This window comes from Ananas comosus, linkage group 17 (genome assembly GCF_001540865.1).
Source record: "Ananas comosus cultivar F153 linkage group 17, ASM154086v1, whole genome shotgun sequence".
NCBI classification, from domain to species: Eukaryota; Viridiplantae; Streptophyta; class Magnoliopsida; order Poales; family Bromeliaceae; genus Ananas; species Ananas comosus.
In genome coordinates, this window is record NC_033637.1 from 7,805,132 (window position 1) to 7,822,595 (window position 17,464).

Below are 17,464 nucleotides of genomic sequence, written 5' to 3' on the forward strand. Positions count from 1 at the left end.
ATGTGCGTGCTTGTGATTCATGGACACGCAGTGTACTGTACTACACTACTTAGTGGGAATCGTGCTGCGGCATGGGGGGCCCCTCGGCAACCTCCTTGTACCATGCCCTTTATTTAGGGGCATGGTATGGTACGCCCGTGTTGTACGACATTGGGAGGCACTTCAATCCTTGGGTTTAACAACTGCATTTATGGCCAGAACAAAACAAATTTTTGATAGCTATAGCAATATGCCTCTCCATTCTACGAACCCATCTCAATAAACACATTGTAACCATTTTGTGCGATCAGCTTATGCGAATTTTCTGATAGCTATAGAAAGTTAATAGAAAATGTGAAAACGGAATCTGCTTTATGCTAAACATATAATTCTGTTATGGTAAAACCTGTAGAATTTATTGCTCTTACCATGTTGGTTCTTTTTAATTAGTCTCTCTCTCTCTCTCTCTCTCTCTCTCTCTCTCTCTCTCTCGTAATATAATGATATTTACTTTTTTTCTATAAAATAATTTGGCTCTTACCATGTTGGTTCTTTTCAATTAGTCTCTCTCTCGTAATATATAATGATGTTTACTTTATTTCTATAAAATAATTTGCATGCTCTATTCTTTTGATAGGAGAGATCCTTTATACATTTACAATCTTGACTACTCGTTGTTCAGCTGCTTTGGAGTGGCTTCACGGTTAGTTTTGTACTTTCCTTTCTTCTGTGTACGATAGTTCTCTCCACCTAGTGTTATAAATGGTAAATCTATTTGTAGGCACTACTAAAATGTAAGCTTACGTGTTTTCTTTCCTAAAATTTTATATATAACCTAGTGTGAGGGAGTGTTTGGGTTGACAGCTATTACTATTTTGGGGATGTCGAATCCAGATGCTTATAGATAAGGATCTACAAAGATCTATTATAGGTAACACTTTTAAGTTGAAAGTCTAGAAACTTTTATCTTGGTTAATAAATCATAAATCACTGCCCAATATTTTTTGTTCATTTTTTGTTCATATAGAGCTTAATCATAAAAGCACCAAACAATAATATTGAAAGTGTGAAAGACGACAACTAATAATTTTGATAGTGAGCAACTATGTCACCAATTGCAAATATATATTTGCAAATTGCCATTACTCTGTAAATTTCTTTGCCAAAATAACCTGATTCAACCATAGTGACACAAAAAATTAGCTAGGCAGCAGACTTTGGAGAATGGTAATAGTAGATGCATGATATTGCTCCTAATTTCCTTTTTTTTAATAAAAATTATCCTAAGACGTGCAATAGTAGGTGGGGGTTTTGTTACTTGGATCCTTGGGCCCACCAAATTGGCAGTAGGATGATGCAAGTGTGATCATATAATCTGAAGAGGTTCATCTATTGTGGATTTGACAAGTCAAGTTTATTCTCTTGTTTCTAAAATCTTGTTGTTAAAGTGTGGCCTCTACACTGGCAAGGGTGCATATTTTGCAGGATCTTTCTTTTTTCAGACAGGATTCACACTGAGGCGAAGGAAAGCCAATGATGTACTTCACTCTCAAAGCAGCCTGATGTTCATTCTAATATCAGCAGATAACATCTCTCTCAAAAAAAAATAATCAGGAGATAACATCAGTTGTTTAGATGTAGATTAGGTACCTTCAACCAAGGTGTCACGCCCCGTGACCGTCACTTTGGTCGGTTCAGGCACGTACACAGACTGCCGAACGGATGGAGTTTTTCCTATCCGCCCAAGACGTAAACGAAATAAGTATATTGAATTTTACACAAGAAAATCAATATCATACAGTTTTGCACGAGGGCATATCACAAGAGCGAGAATTTAAACCTAACTATTACAACATTGGACATTCACAATTCACATACATTTTTCCACTTTACATAATACATGAACACCTCAGAAATATAATTTCGTTCTCAATTACATTCGTCTTTTCAAAACACATTCACATTCTTTTGCTTGTACATAGGGCGACCTAAATTTGGTTACCCTGCTATCTAGGACGCAACGCCCACGCCTCGGTTTGTGCCGCTCCGCAATGGTTGGCTCTGCAAAACAGGGGGTGAGAACTAAAGTTCCCAATGGGCTCGACCTCGACCTTGCCAATTTTCCCACTAGGTCTAATCAAAGCATAAGTAGATAAACAAACAGGAAAGTAGTACGACAACTGCACTATGCATAAACTGAAATAAACACTACTATGCCTATGCAAAATGAAGCAAGGTAAACAATAAATGCTATCATGCTCAAGATGCTTACCATTTTTACCTTTCAACCCAATCGTACCGGCTTACGCGAAGTCAAGCCCAATTCCCTCTAAATCGTCTACTGGGGAGAATTTTGCTCAACCGAACCTAGACTGTCTACAGACGAGGCATAATCGACTCGTCACCTGTCATGTGATGCTACTACAAGACTTCATAAGAAAACCAAAGACATGATCTACTATGCTTAACTGACTTTCTCTTTTACCTCACGACCCAATCTTACCGGTCCACCCGAAGGTCAAGCCCACTCACAAAACTAGGGCCCTCAGTTGGGGAGAATTCCGCTACAACCCATCTGGGGCCTTCTGCTGGGTAGTACGTTAACCCATGTGTGACAACTCCGGAGCTCACTGTTTGTGGTGTCGCGACCACCAACAAGCCAAACAGACAATGTGAGTACGATCTAGTCTTCTCATCTCGAGGACACCCTACTGACCAGGGTAACAATAGTAACAACACACGGGGATCTACCAATCCCTAACATGCTCATCTCAAATTCTGTGCAAACTACGGCAACAAACTCACTTGTACAATCATGACACACGACGTTCATGTTCTCTACTTGCACAATAGGATACCCAATCCATATTTCCATCTCTAGGTTCATGTTTAGACTCATGATGACACCCAGTATTTCACTTGTTCCCTATGTCCAAACAACTAGTCAAGGATGCCACCAAGTTCATGTCCAACATTCCACAATGTTTTCTAAGTTCACATTCTAGTTCTTTGCATTCATAGGGTTCCAATGTCCAATGATCCAATCCTCATGCATCCAATGTCCGAGTTCTCAATCCAATTTGTCCAACCCTACTTTAGGAAGCATGCAGAAATTGAAAGCTCAATCGCAATATTAACTCTAAATGCATAGAATTTCACATATATACATATATGACAAATCAACTAGTTCTTGTATCACAAGGGTTCACACGCACTATACTCATGCATCCTAAGTTCTAAGTTTTCCATTACAATCATTCATATCTAATTTAGGAGGCATGCAAGCTTCTAGAAAGAATACGTAATTTGAACCCTATCATACACAATCTCACACGTACACATATATGCACAAAGAATGGAGTTTAGACATAGGGAGAAATCCAACCATTTCGAAGAGTACCACCCACCTCACAATGCTTACTAATTGCTTGTAGACACTTGCAATTAGGCTCCAAACGATGATTCGCCTCGCTTTAAGCCTAACGAACCCAAATCTTCACGAATCGGCTCGTTTCCTCCAATTGATTGCCGAGGCCGCTACGCTTCCAAATTAAAGTTGTTGGGCGTGTTCTTCTAACCGTTAATTAGAGTATTAGAGGGTCAATTGAGTTCAAAACCTCATAGGGACAAAATTCCCAATTTCAACCCTAGGTTCTATATTCTCAAGAACTCAAATTCATGGTGAATCATTTGATTAAACTAGTTTATAATCATATAGGGTCTCTTGAAACTCTAATTTCAACGTATTTAACAATAATCCTAACTTAAAATCCACAAATAACTCACCTTGGCCACCATGCTCTCCAACTTCTTCTTGCTTAAGAAAGAGATCCACCATTAGAGAGCTTGTCCAAGCTTCTTTCATGCGTAATCTCCTCCATTTTCTCTTCTTTGGTGGAGAGATTACAAGAGAGGGAGAGAGAGATATGAGCTAGAGAGAAAGAGAAAGAGATAAAGGCTCTTCTCTCATTCTCTCAGGTTGGGAGTGCACAAGTGAGAGAGAGATGACATTGGGTTTACATATAGGCCTCCCAATAATTGCAACTTACAAGTTAGTCCAGTTCAGATCTGATACTTTTGGTTGGAGCCCTTCTGAATATCCGTTTGCACTCAAATTTGACAGACATGCTCAAATAAAATCAATCAGAAGTACGTGATTTTAACTTTTCAGTTTTGAACCATTTTTGGTCACCGAAAGGTTTAACAATTAAAATCTTTAGTAGATAGCAGTTAGGTTCCGTTTTCACTGCTCGTGTATTCGAATGATATGAAACTTTAAATCTGGCATCAGAAAAATAGTTTCGACATATTCTCAAATTTTTATAATTTTCTGACATTGTGAATTTGTTAGCTAAAAGATAAGCTCCGTTCTTTATAGGACATTCTAAATCTTCTGTTTTCATTCTGATTTCACCATAAATTATTTCTAAATTATCTTTTACTTTTCTAAGTCAATAAAAATAGTACCTCACACTTTTTTTATTTACACTTGATTTTACCAAAATCCTTCAAAATTTGCATTCTGCAGAACTGTGTACCGGTACTCAAATTGGCGTACTAGTACTCAGGCATTTAGTACCAGTAACCAAAATCCAGTTCCTCAAAACCCGAGAGCTCAATTCTTTTATTTTGTATTGCGTACCAGTACCCAGTTTCCAGTATCGGTACTCAATACAAAATCTGCAACTTTGACAGATTTTACCATTCGGAGTCCGTTTTTGCCCCCGGTTTGCGCCAAAAACTGTTGAATACCTCCCAAACTTCACCGGAACTATTTTAATAGCTTTTAAAGCTAGTTTCCACCAAAACTTCATAATTGCAGAAGTTCGGTATATTACACAAGGACTTGTTAGTACGAGTATGAAAGAGAAAGAATATATTGTTTTCGCAATTGAATCAAGTCTCTAGCCATTGTTGCAGGACTCTTTTGGTTGGTGAATCTGCTATGGTTGAGCTGGTGGGATTAAATTTGATTTGAATAGTGTTAGTTTCATAAATTATGCATGGATTGTTGCGCCAATGGCATGAGTAAGGCAAGACTGGTATGTGTCTCGGATAATAGAACAGGATGAGTACCCTGAGCTGTGGAGCCTTTTGACTAGTATTGATAATGCAATCGTAGGATAGATAGGCCGGCCTTAGGGATTAGAGGCCCCTTCCCAGTGAAATGAGCCATACCAGATAAGAGAACGGGATGAGTGTTAGTGGTCCGCATAGTAATTTTGGTACACCTTCATACATGTTCCCTCTCTCTTTCTGTTTCCTTCCTTTCGTGTAACATATGAACATTGATAAAGTAAATAATTGCTCCTTTATGTTTGAACTGCGCTAAATTTCTGATATTTATTCCAGTACGAGTTTTTTTTGGCATATTCTACTTAGTCTTATTACTATTATTATCCATATCGAATTACTTTGTTAGATGGGTTATTTTAGCGCCTTTTTTGCCCTCTTTCTGCCTAATACCTATATGTTATTCAACCTAATGCCTTTCTGTTATTTATAATCAGCCTTACAAGATTGAACTCGACATTATTCATAACTGGTTTTTCATCATCAAAAGGTAAGGACAAGTATTCTTGCAAGATGATATCCGAAGAAACCTAAAATGCCCTTTTTTTTCACATGATGTGATACTTTTCCTCTTTGTTTTGTTCTAGTAAAGAACTAGGCTGTTTACTCTGTTACTATGATAGTGCACTCAATTTAACTGTGATATGTTGTTATACTCATCTGGCTAGTTGCTATGTTTCAACTTCAATGCACTTGTCAGTTACTTGTGTTATATAGTTCATTATTATTTAACACACGAACGTGATTCCAGATAGAATGCCTGTGATCTTGGGAAATAAGGACTCTATTGACATCTGGTTAAACAGCTGTGCCATGAATTTTGAAGCAGTTCTCAGACCTTATGAAGGTCCTGATCTGGTAAGTCATCAATAAGTTGTTGATTATATTGTGGAAAATCATAGTTTCTTCAGTAAGTTGTCGACTAAATGGAAAATCATAGCATTCCTCTCCAGAATGCTAGCTAACAGTGGATGTACTGAAGTTATTGCTATGGTAACTAAAATCTTACAAGAGATAATGAATTTCAGTGTCTTTTCATGATATTTTCTGTAAAACAAATACATTAATCAATGCTTTTTTCTGGTTTGCTTACATTGATATTCTTTAGGTCATGTTCATTCATGTATCTGACTAGTTAGTTTTTTTACTCTTTATTAGGTTTGGTACCCTGTGACACCTGCAGTTGGTAAGCGATCCTTTGATTGTCCAGAGTGCATCAAAGAGGTATGCTCTAGTAATCACCATACAGTAAAGATGTTTGCTTTTCAAGTTATCAAAATTTGCTTCTAATATACTTGAGGTACAAACATTGACTCTGTTGGTATGAGGTTGATTTTTGTGAATTAGGTCATTGTGATGGGACTTCAAAAATGGCCTTTTGCATTAGGGCATGGAGATTAACTTATACTATCTATAACACAAATTATAAGCCTGTTTGGCCAAGCTGTGAAATATAGTGCTGTTGAATAAGTGCTGCGAAAAATAGTATTGCGCTGTATAGAAAAGCTATAGAGCATTTAGCTGATTCCATTAAGAACGCTCTTTGGCAATCATTTTACTCTTAAAATTGTTAAAATTGCGAAATTATTTATTTGTTATTTCCTCAAAGGAATAAAACTTTTAAATAATGAAAAACATGGACTTAAAAATGACATGGACTTTAATAATGAAAAAATATGGACTTAACAATCAAAAAACATTAGAACGATCTTAATTTTTCAAAATTTTCTATATAATTTTGTTTCAAAAATTTGGGGCTTTACTTAAATTTTTTCTGTAAATTTTCATGTTGTTTTCGAGTGTTTGAAAAGGTGCAAAGGCCTTTTAGAGCCAAGGCACGAGGTGCACTGCGAGCCGCACGGCTCAAGAAGGTGATGCACATCTAATAAAAATAAAACAAAAATAAAACACTCTTACCAAGCCTAGTTTAAATGGCTGTTTTACATTAAAAAATTTCAAAATAGCCATACAAAAACAAAATAACCATAAAAAAGTAAAGAAATCACATGTATAAATGTTCTCAAACTAAAAAGAAAAAATTATGTTTCAACTTCAACTTAAAAGTGCTTGCTGCTGCTTCTTGCTTCTTGCTGTTGCTACTTGTTGCCATTGGGTGGTGGAAGAGAGAACAAGCAAGAGAAAAGGAAAAGAAAGCATTCAAATTAGAAATTTTTTTTAATTCCTTAACATTTTAAAATATACTGAGAAAAAACCCAAGACCGCAAAACTCATACCCTACACTTATTAGACGTAAATATTGCGAGGCGCGTTTGAGATGCGCGCCTCGCTCCTTGAGGCGCAGAGGTGTGCGCCTAAGGCACGCATTTTCCAAACACTCTGTTTTCGACATCACAATTTCTCCCACCAATATATCTATTCCTATTATTATAAGCAAATAAATTTGGTGGTTTCGTCTCACCCTACCTTTTTGTCAGTAAGTTCTATAAAATTACAATTATACCTTTTGTTCCATTAATTAGAAAAAATTATTTCAAGAAACCTTACATGCCTCTAAATTTTCACGATTTTACTGATTTAAAATATATATTTTTATTTATTATGCAATATGTAACCTTTGTTCCATTAATCAAAAAAATTATCCCAAGAAATCTTACATGTCTCTAGACTTTTACTATTTTTCTAGTTTATTTATTTTTATATATTACGATATATATCTATATATATATATATATATAAACATATATATATATATATATATATATATATGCAACCCTTTTTTCCATTAATTAAAAAAAATTACCCCAAGAAACCTTTCATGCCTCTGAACTTTTACTATTTTTCTAATTTAATATATTTTTTATTATGTCATATATATACGCAAATAAAATCTTATTTTCACAAATAAGTTAAGTTTACAAAAAAGTAAAATGATTAGTAAAAGTAAAGTAAAATTTGTGTCTTTTACAAGTTGCTTGTTAGAGCGACCTAAATTCTGATCCAAATTCTATCAGTTTATTTTCTCAGTTATAAGAGAATAAAATTATAGCTTTTCGAGATTTAACTTTTCAAACCGTTAAACTTATTTAATATCAGATTTTCACCATAAGACAAAAAAAGTAGAGTAATTCAAAAAATTTAAAAATTAGGTTGGAGTCCTGTCACGCCTCGGATTACTCGTTTTTTCGGGCTCGCTGACAGACCCGCCGTATATATAGGTATTTTCTTTGTATACGAAGCGAAAGTAAAATTACCCCTGAAATCACAAAATACTACAAATAGTAGTATAGAGCAGCTAGGAAAATAAACCATATATAAAAACTGTGGTTCAATACATACATGTGATCTAGGTACACAAATAGTCGCTCTGGCGAGATAACAACAACTGTATGTAAAGACCCAAAAACTACAACTACCTGTAACTGGTGCTCCTCTAGCTCTGCGACTCGACTGGAAGGGCTCTAACTCGCGATGCCCTTGCCACGATCAAGATCAGCAACAACAGCAACCGAAGGTGACGGCTCTGCAAAACAGTGGTAACAACTAGGCGTGAGAACTACTACAAAAAGTAGTCCTCAGTGGGTACCGCCCTCAAACTCATCGGTCCACCCACTAAGTCTACAGGGATAAGCAGGAATAGTTAAGAAAGCTGGAACAAATCTATAGCTAAATACCGCTATACTATCATGCTTTAACTCTAACCCTCCGTAGAACAATGTCAACTCAGACTCAATCTCAAATAAGGACTGTAATCATACTCGTCCCTGGGACTGTGAGCACACCCGTCCCGCCCGGTTGCGACTATACAGCTACCTCCACACTAACCAGTCCGTGGAGAGCAAAGTCCAACCTGCACGAACGACACCAACGCAAAAGCACAGCGCCCGTCTCCGGAGTGGCACTCGTGGGAGCTACCCAACCGAGTATGTAGCGTATCTCTGTTGAGCTCAATCAGGCTCTAACAAGCCAAAGTCAAGTGGCTAGGGTCAAAACAGGTCTAGAAATCAAACCCACGTGCCCTTGGCACAATCTGAGACAAAAAACAGAAATCTGGGTCCACCGTTCACCCCGACGGCACTCGACAATCTGAAACAGCCTAGACTCTGCTGTAAAAATAAGCTCGGCATCCTAGCACGAGCGTAAATGCATTCTAAACTACCCCGGGTATCCACCGCGCTGAAACAGCGGCGATACAAACAAAACACGGCTCCTAGAGCTAAATCAGGTAGTAGAATCATATGACAGATCGAATCGCTCGTTTTCTTCGAAGTCAAAATTCCAAGTCCAACATGTATAATTAATGACTCATTTTAACATGCTTCAAAATTCAGATACAGTCAGGATGTTAATCGATGAATTTAAGCTAAACATGCTACACGATAGCCGAAAATCATACATGCCGACTAAACATGCACCTAGGAGTAACCCGATGAAAACCCACCTCTAGAGCAATTCCCTGACAGCAAGAAGGTCACAAATTGTTGGAAGCCTCAGCCGAGATCACCCACAACCAGCAACAAAGCTACTCGAAAGATCTACACCCAAAATTCATCAAAATCCATCAATTCACCAAATTTCAGCACTTAAGCTTAAATTTGTGTCAACTCCAATGTCAAAACTCACCTAATAATCTCCAATTCAGATGAGGCAAGTTCCAAATCCAGTGAATAATGATGGAGTATCAATCTCAGGTCCAAAATCCTGCTCCTTCCAAGAATTGCATTGAAAAACAATCAAAAACTCAAATTCAGCTTCAAAGTAACAGCAGTCCAAAAAAACATGGAATCGACCAAGCTAACCTCAACCAAAATCTGCAATTCTAGGCTTCGTGGATTCCTCTGGAAGTCTAGAATCCAGCAAATCAAGTTTCACCGCAATCCGACCTTCCTACGTCGCACACGAGCCAAAACACCGAAGGTCGTCGCTGGAAAACTGCAGAATCAGCACTCTTCAAGCTGAATTTGTGGACCTTTGATGCAATTTGAGTGATTTGGAGGGGTTGGAATGCTAAAGTGGACTTTTCTGTGAAGAAGGGAGGAAAAGAGCAGCAAGAGGGCGCACTTTACCTATTTATAGGGTGTTGATGCGGTCCAAATAGCCTCAGGAACAATTGCTGCAAAGTTGGTACCTCTGCAGAAATCCCCACTTTCGGGCGTCCAAAACCTGTTTCTGGGCGTTCGAATCCTCTTGGCTGTACTACAGCTGCGCTTCGGTTCCATCGCCGCGGTGTGCTGCGCCCATAACCGGCTCCGGCGGACCTTACCTACCACCAGCCACGTGTCAGCGCAAACGACACTCACGAGGTGAACTTTCGAACCCACATCCGGATGCCCAAAACACGGATCCGAATTGGCTTCCAGTTCTGTCCAGTTTTGCACTCAACTTCTGGGCGACCCAAGGCCAGATCTGGGCGCCCGAATCTGGCAAAACTCCAGTTTTGCTTATTTGAGTGTGCCAAGTCCATTTCCGCATCCATTTCGTGCAGAAATGACTCCGACTCAGTCCGACACTCTCCAGACGTGTTGACCAGTCATTAATACTGTAGCCAATTCTGTCCAAACCTCAAGAACGCTACAAGTCCCCTTTACAAGTAGTTTTTTTAGAGCGACTTTACATAAAGTGATTTTTTTAAAAAAAATATGTATGTTTCAATTTTCAATCCAATTTTTTTTAAAAAAAATTTGTTTAGCTTTTATGCTATTAAACTTATAAATTAATATTCAATTTTTACCATGAGACAAAAAAAATTATGAACTTTTTGTTTGGATTAAAATTAAAGTAATAATTGATAAATGAAAGGTACGAGTCTATGGTTGATGTGATGGACATTGTCTATCCATTGTAATTGCGAACAAGGTATTGGTAAATTGAATAGCAAAAGTTAGAGCATGCACTTGGTGTATCGTTATATGTATAGCATGTGTGTAAATTTGATACTCGTTGTTTTAAATTAAAATTTAACTTAATAAATAATTTATTAAAAAATATAATTTACAAATAGTTTATTTTAATTGTACATGTTACGTTCTTTCAACTTAATATTTTAAAAATATATAGAGCAGAAAGATTGTGATTTGTACACCGGATAAATTTTGATATCAAATATTTGCCACGAGACAATAAAAAGTAGAGTAATTCAAAATTTTTAAAAATATAATTTACAAATAGTTTATTTTAATTGTACATGTTACGTTCTTTCAACTTAATATTTTAAAAATATATAGAGTAGAAAGATTGTGATTTGTACACAGGATAAATTTAAGGGATAATTGCCTATATACCCCTCATATGTTTGGAAATATTCGATCTACCCCTATTTTTTTTCTTTCTAAAATACCCCTCATATGTTCCACCGTTGTTCCAAAATACCCCCGCAGTTATCCCCTGTTAGCTTAACTCGGGTTAAACATGGGTTAAATGTATACTATAGTCAAAATCTAAATAAAATACCTATTTTGTCCCTACCTTATTATACTAATCTCTTAACCTATCCTCTCTTTCTCTCCCAACTGGTCGGCTCACCACCGTCGCCAACCTCGGCGCCGGCTCCTCCGCCTACACCTCGCCTCATCTCCTCCCAGACCATCCTCCACCTCCACCTCGCCTCATCTCCTCCCAGACCATCACCACCTCCCACACCTCCACCTCCAACACCACCTCTCTCGCCGCTCTCGTCGTCGTCCTCCTCCACCGCTCTCGTCGTCGTCCTCCTCCTCCACCGCCTTGGCCGGCGTCGGGAGTCTATGGATTTGTTGAATCCTCCTCCGACCTCTCCCTCAACTCCCACGCCCACGCCCACCCCGACGACGCCCGCATGCTCCGCCTGCGCCTGCCCAAGGACAAGGTCGCCCGTCTCATGCACGAGAGCATCGACGCCGCCCGCAAGATCATGGTCCTGTGGGTCGCCCGCAACTAGCACCCCTCCCCCACCACGCCCGACCGCGCCATGCCCACGCCCTTGCGGACGCCGGAGTGTGGCGCCCTCTCGCTCTCGCGGACGCCCGACCGCGGCGCCCCCTCACTCTTGCGGACGCCGGAGCGTGGATGTGCGTAGTCCACGAGGCCAGTTTGGCCTCGTGGACCGGATGAGAGGGAGGTCCACCGTGGTGGACCTCCCTCTCATTATACCCATATATATATATATATATAGTAGGGTTGCTGTGCTCTCAGGAGCACGGAGGCCTTCGTGCTCCTGAGCCGTTTTCGATGATGGAATTTTCGAATCGACTATCGGCTCCATTAGACTTGATCTAGCGTATTTGAAATTTCTAGAAAATTATTTTTGCGATTTTTTGATATCATTTACCTAGTAATCGAAAGGATTCAAAATCAATAATTTTTAACGGCTGAAAATAAAAATCCGATAAAAAGTGGTGATATAGCACTAAAATTTTCGATCAGAAATGTTGATCTTGTTGTAGATAGTATAAAGAATTTTGTATCAAAATTTCATCTGATTTGAATATTTCTACACCGTTAAACTTGAAAACGGCAGATATCAACCATTAAAAATTATTGATTTTGAATCCTTTCGATTGCTAGGTAAATGATATCAAAAAATCACAAAAATTATTTTCTAGAAACTTCAAATACCCTAGATCAAGTCTAACGGAGCCGATCGTCGATTCGAAAATTCCATCATCGAAAGTAGCTCAGGAGCACGGAGGCCTCCGTGCTCCTGAGAGCACAACAGTCCTACTCTATATATATATATATATATATATATATATATATATATATTAGTATTTTATTTATATATAGAAAATATTAATTAATATAATATTTTATTTATAAATTTGTAATTATTTATTAATATTTTAATATATAACGCTATAATATTTAATATATGTTTATTATAGTTTTAAATATATCTAATCTATATATAAAAATTATAATAATAATATATATAGTATATTAATTATTATATATTTATTATATAGCCGAATTTTTGATCCTGAATTTTTAATTGGTGAACGTATAATACCCGTATAAATCACGTATCCGAATAATTGACGATTCCATTTTTTAGCCGTATTTTTCAACAAATTTAAAAATTAAAAGACGAATTTTATCCGAATTATATCTATATCGAATTTTTGCCGAATCCGAATTAACTAACTATGCCTCCAGCCACTAAGGTTGGTTTAGCTGCGATCGATCTCATCCGTTCATCTGCTCGCTCCCGACGTGCTTAATTAATTAATTGATATTTGAAGGGCAAATAAGAAAAATATTTGCTATATGAAGGGTATATAAGATAAGTTAGTTACGGTACAAGGGTATATTGGAATGGGCAAAATGGTAATTTTTCAGAGATAACGGCAGCTAACTGACGGGACTTAACTCCAGAGGTATATTAGAAAGACTTGGAACATAAGAAGGGTATTTTCAATATTAGCCTTCTAAGAGAGGTAAATAAGAAAACCGGAAACTTTTCGGGGGTATATAGGCAATTGCCCCTAAATTTAATATCAAATTTTTGCCATGAGACAAAACAAAAAGTAGAGTAATTCAAAATTTTTAAAAATTAGTAAAATTGGAGTTCTTCACAAGTTTTTTTTAGAACGGCCGTACATGAAGTGATTCTTTAAAAAAATATTGTATGTTTTAATTTTCAATCCAATTTTTTTAAAAAAATTTTGTTTAGCTTTTGTACTATTGAACTTATAAATTAATGTTAAATTTTTATTATAGGACAAAAAAAATTATAGTAGTAGAGTGATCTTTTTGTTTGGATTAGAATTTGAAGGAATAATTGATAAATGAAAGGTACGGGTCTATGGTTGATGTGGTGGACATTGTCTATACATTGTAATTGCTAACAAAGTAATGGTATATTGAAAAGCAACAGTTGGCGCATGCACTGGTGTATCATTATATATATAGCATGTATTTAAATTTGATCATCACTATTTAAAATTAAAATTTAGCTTTATAAATAATTTAGTAAAAAATTATAATTTACAAATAGTTTATTTTAATTTCACATTTACATTTTTTTCAACTTAATATTTTAAAATATATAAAATAGAAAGATTGTGATTTGTACATTGGGGGTAGGGCTGTAAACGAGCCGAGCTCGAGCGAGCTGGAGCCAGCTCGAGCTCGGCTTGTCGTCTTCAAGGTCGGCTCGTGTTCGGCTCGAGCTCGTGACGAGCTCGAAATCTCTGGCTCGTGATCGGCTCGAAACTTAATCGAGCCGGCTCGTGTTCGGCTCGTTAGCTCGTACCTGGTGGCCGAAGCAGATGCCGAGCACCTTCTTGCGGCGGGCGATGAGCATCTGGAGGAAGCGGACGAGGTCGCGGATCCAAGGATCGTCGTCGTGGGCGTCGTTGCAGCTCCCCGTCACCACGAACCCATTGTAACCCTCAAAACGCTCGAAACCCCCTTCCTCTTGAGGGAGCTCACCTCGCGCCGCCCTATACGCGACCCACACCTTCTTCTCCTCCTCCTCACCATTGTCATCGCTGCCATTGTTGTGGTCGCCGAGGAGCTTCGCGAAGATGCCGAAGTAGCCCCGTGCGCCTTCTGCACGTGCTCGGGCTCCTCCGCGCACACCAGCACCACGTACCTCTGCCGCCGTCGTCGCATCCGCTGCTGCAGCATCCCCCCACCGCCTCCGCCTCCGCCGCAGCCCATGGCTACTCGCTCTGGAGCACCCCCGAGAGAGAGAGAAAGAGAGAGGTGATTTGGCCCTTGAGGAATAAAAAGAGGAACTTATTTCATGGGCCAATGGGCCATGGGCCATGAGTGAAAATAAGCAACTCNGGGTAAAACTGGAGGCGCGCGGCGGCGGCGGGTGGCAGCCCGCGCGGCGGAAGGGAGCCGAGGGCCACTGTACGGCAGCAGTGGGGCCGCGAGGGGGCCGGCGGCGGGTCGGCGACAACGAGGAGCTCGGGCTCGGCTCGGTATGCCTGAGCACGGCGAGTTGGCGCGTTGGTCGGCGGAGGGCGGCGGCCGGTCTTGCACGGGTCGGGGCGAGGCTGGCTGACGTCGGAGGGGGCCGGCCGCGCGGGTGGCAGGCCGGCGGTGGCCGGACGGCACGAGGATGATCAAGGCCATTCGAAATTAACACAAAAGACGCGTGATAAAGCCCAAGGCCTGCAAAAAGGCTGCTAGGCTCCTGTGGGGCTGTGAGGGCCTTCACTCGTGCTACTAGGAACTGGGTACGATTTGTAGCACGAGTGGAGGAAACCCCAGCCGCATCGGGGCCAAACGCACGATTAGCACTAAATCCGTGACACGCGCGATACACCGACTTGAAGCACAGCGAGGGTGTGAGCGTCGGGGACGCGAGGAAGACCAGCGCCGCCATCTGGAGGTGGGAATCGGAACGAGCGAAACCCACGGAATGACGTTCTACCTAGCCAGGAGAGTACGAGTCCGTCAAAAAGGCGGTTCCGCTAATGCCTCCGATGCAGAAAGTGCAGCGCGGGGTGTTCGAGGAACGAGCGGGTTCCAACCTCGGACAGTTGCTTCCTTTTATTTGCTAGAAAGAAACGGTACAACCATTACCTGTCGTAGTTGAACCTCATAAGGAACTGTATGAGGAACTTACAGGGCCACACAAACTCGACAGCATCAACGGAGCGTTCTATAAGCTGCACGAGCTCCATCTTAACGTGGAACTCGAGCGCGTGTTACAGGAAGGTGCGGAAGTTCAACGTAACCAGGAAGAGTTGGAGACGTTTAACGGTTGTGGTGGTGTTGTAGCCTAGCAGTCGTTCCATGTACCTGCGCCGGACCTGAAAAAGGAGGAACAGCAGGTCGATGTCGTGGAACTACATCTCGAGGTACACGGTGTCTTTCAACAGCTAGAGAAAAAACAACGTTCATGGGAACTTTAAAACTCCGCGTCCCTGTGTATGGAAGTTTCGACCGAGAAAGACGCGAAGTACGGGTGTGCGGTGGCGAAAGAGTTCCTAACAATTGGCGCAAAACTCCAGGAGCTGGAGCAGTTGAGCTCGCTGCTCGGTTGCTCAAGAAATTAATCGAAGAAAGCGAGAAGCAGTGTTGCTCACTTCAACGGGACTTCGAAAAGCTCAGGCGGAGCTTTCCAGCGGTACCGTCATCGCTGCGAAAGGAGGTACGACGCCTGAAGCAGTAATTTTCTCAATTTTCTAAGTCGGTAAAGCCATATGGAAAGTGAGTAAAAGCTGTACTACAGGAGGTTGTCGCGTTCCGCCAGGAGGTTGCCATGTCTTAGGAAGCACTAACGGTCGCCAAGGAACGAGAACGGGACGAATCTCTCGACGGAACCTCCCAGTGGGCGTCACAGTTATTGAGGGCGTAGTTTACAACTGTACCAAAGAACGAACTTGGCCGAGACTATGGTTGACAGTGTCGGAATCGTAAAAATAAGCGTTTCGGGTACGCCGCAGGTGGAAAGAGGCGTTTCTACCTGTTTGGAAACAGGGACAACGATCGGGTCTGGCAGCGCAGGATTCTGATTCATCCGTTTTCCTTCTTTTCTCTCTCTATCTCTAATTGCGTCTTTTTGATTCATGAGAGTTAATGAATCTTTTCTACTAATCTTGTGTATGTGTAAGAGAATACAGAGAGATGAATCGGTGTGGGTGATAAATATCCGGATCTCTATATTACTTAGATCGGTGGTATTGAATGGATGATTGAGTGGGTAATTATGTGTATTACTCGAGAGTATTTTCGATTTGGGTTCTCAGAAAGGATACTGAGTACTGTCAAAAAGATTCTCCCTATTATCCCGTATTACCGCCGTTAAAACGTTGGGAAGTAATGGGTTTCACCCGACCTAAGCTCAGAGTAACTGTAGGGCTAAGTTGGGCGAAGTCGAACGTCTCAACCCGGTCCTCGGCCCGACACGTCTTAAAAAGATTCAGGGACTGTTTTCCCAGGAATATATCTCTTTTTTTTTCTTTTTAATTTGATTACTCTCTTTATTAAGTATGGCATTTTAATAATTTACTGGTAGTAATAAGTTAACTCAATGGATTTTATTCCGGGGTCTTATATTTCTCTTTCTTCAGTTTAACGTAGGTAGGGAATTAAATAAACTTCTATTGTCTTATTTAAACGTTATTTTTGATTATTAAAAAGACAATAAGGGAGTTAACCTCTTTGGTATTTGGGAACTAACACCTCTCTTTTACGTAGCGAAGATCAGACTTGGTGCTAAAGAGGTTTGTGTGCTGAAGACGAGGCGTAATCACAAAGAGGTAATACACCTTTCGCTTTCCGGGTTTCATTATTTACCCATCTGTTAAAAAAAATAACTTGGGGGCTAATCCCCACCGTTAGGTCGAGCGACAAGCGCTCGGTCGAGCACAAGCCGAGCTTTACTCGAGCTCTAGTCGAGCGAGCAAATCATTTGCTCGGCTTGTGCTCGACCTAAAAAGTCGAGCAAATTATTTGCTCGGCTTGTGCTCGATCCCAGAAAAGTCGAGCAAATTATTTGCTCGGCTTGTGCTCGATC

At 40.1% G+C, this 17,464-nt stretch overlaps 1 protein-coding gene and 1 long non-coding RNA gene across 3 annotated transcripts in view; one reads left to right on the forward strand and one right to left on the reverse strand.

The window, feature by feature from the left end:
- LOC109723198 (putative SOS response-associated peptidase YoqW) overlaps positions 1-17,464 on the forward strand; it is a 56,251-nt gene that overhangs the window by 28,946 nt on the left and 9,841 nt on the right. Inside the window, exons 5-7 of one of the 2 annotated variants that reach the window (XM_020251481.1) lie at positions 617-682; positions 5,804-5,910; positions 6,211-6,276. In XM_020251481.1, the coding sequence (XP_020107070.1) occupies positions 617-682; positions 5,804-5,910; positions 6,211-6,276 (239 nt within the window). The remainder of the gene's footprint in view (positions 1-616; positions 683-5,803; positions 5,911-6,210; positions 6,277-17,464) is intronic. The other variant, XM_020251482.1, reaches the window with a different exon arrangement.
- Positions 9,462-9,841, reverse strand: LOC109723200. The gene is made up of 3 exons (XR_002219638.1): positions 9,810-9,841; positions 9,634-9,711; positions 9,462-9,545 (listed from the first exon to the last, which is right to left on the reverse strand). It is a non-coding gene; the product is annotated as an uncharacterized LOC109723200 (long non-coding RNA).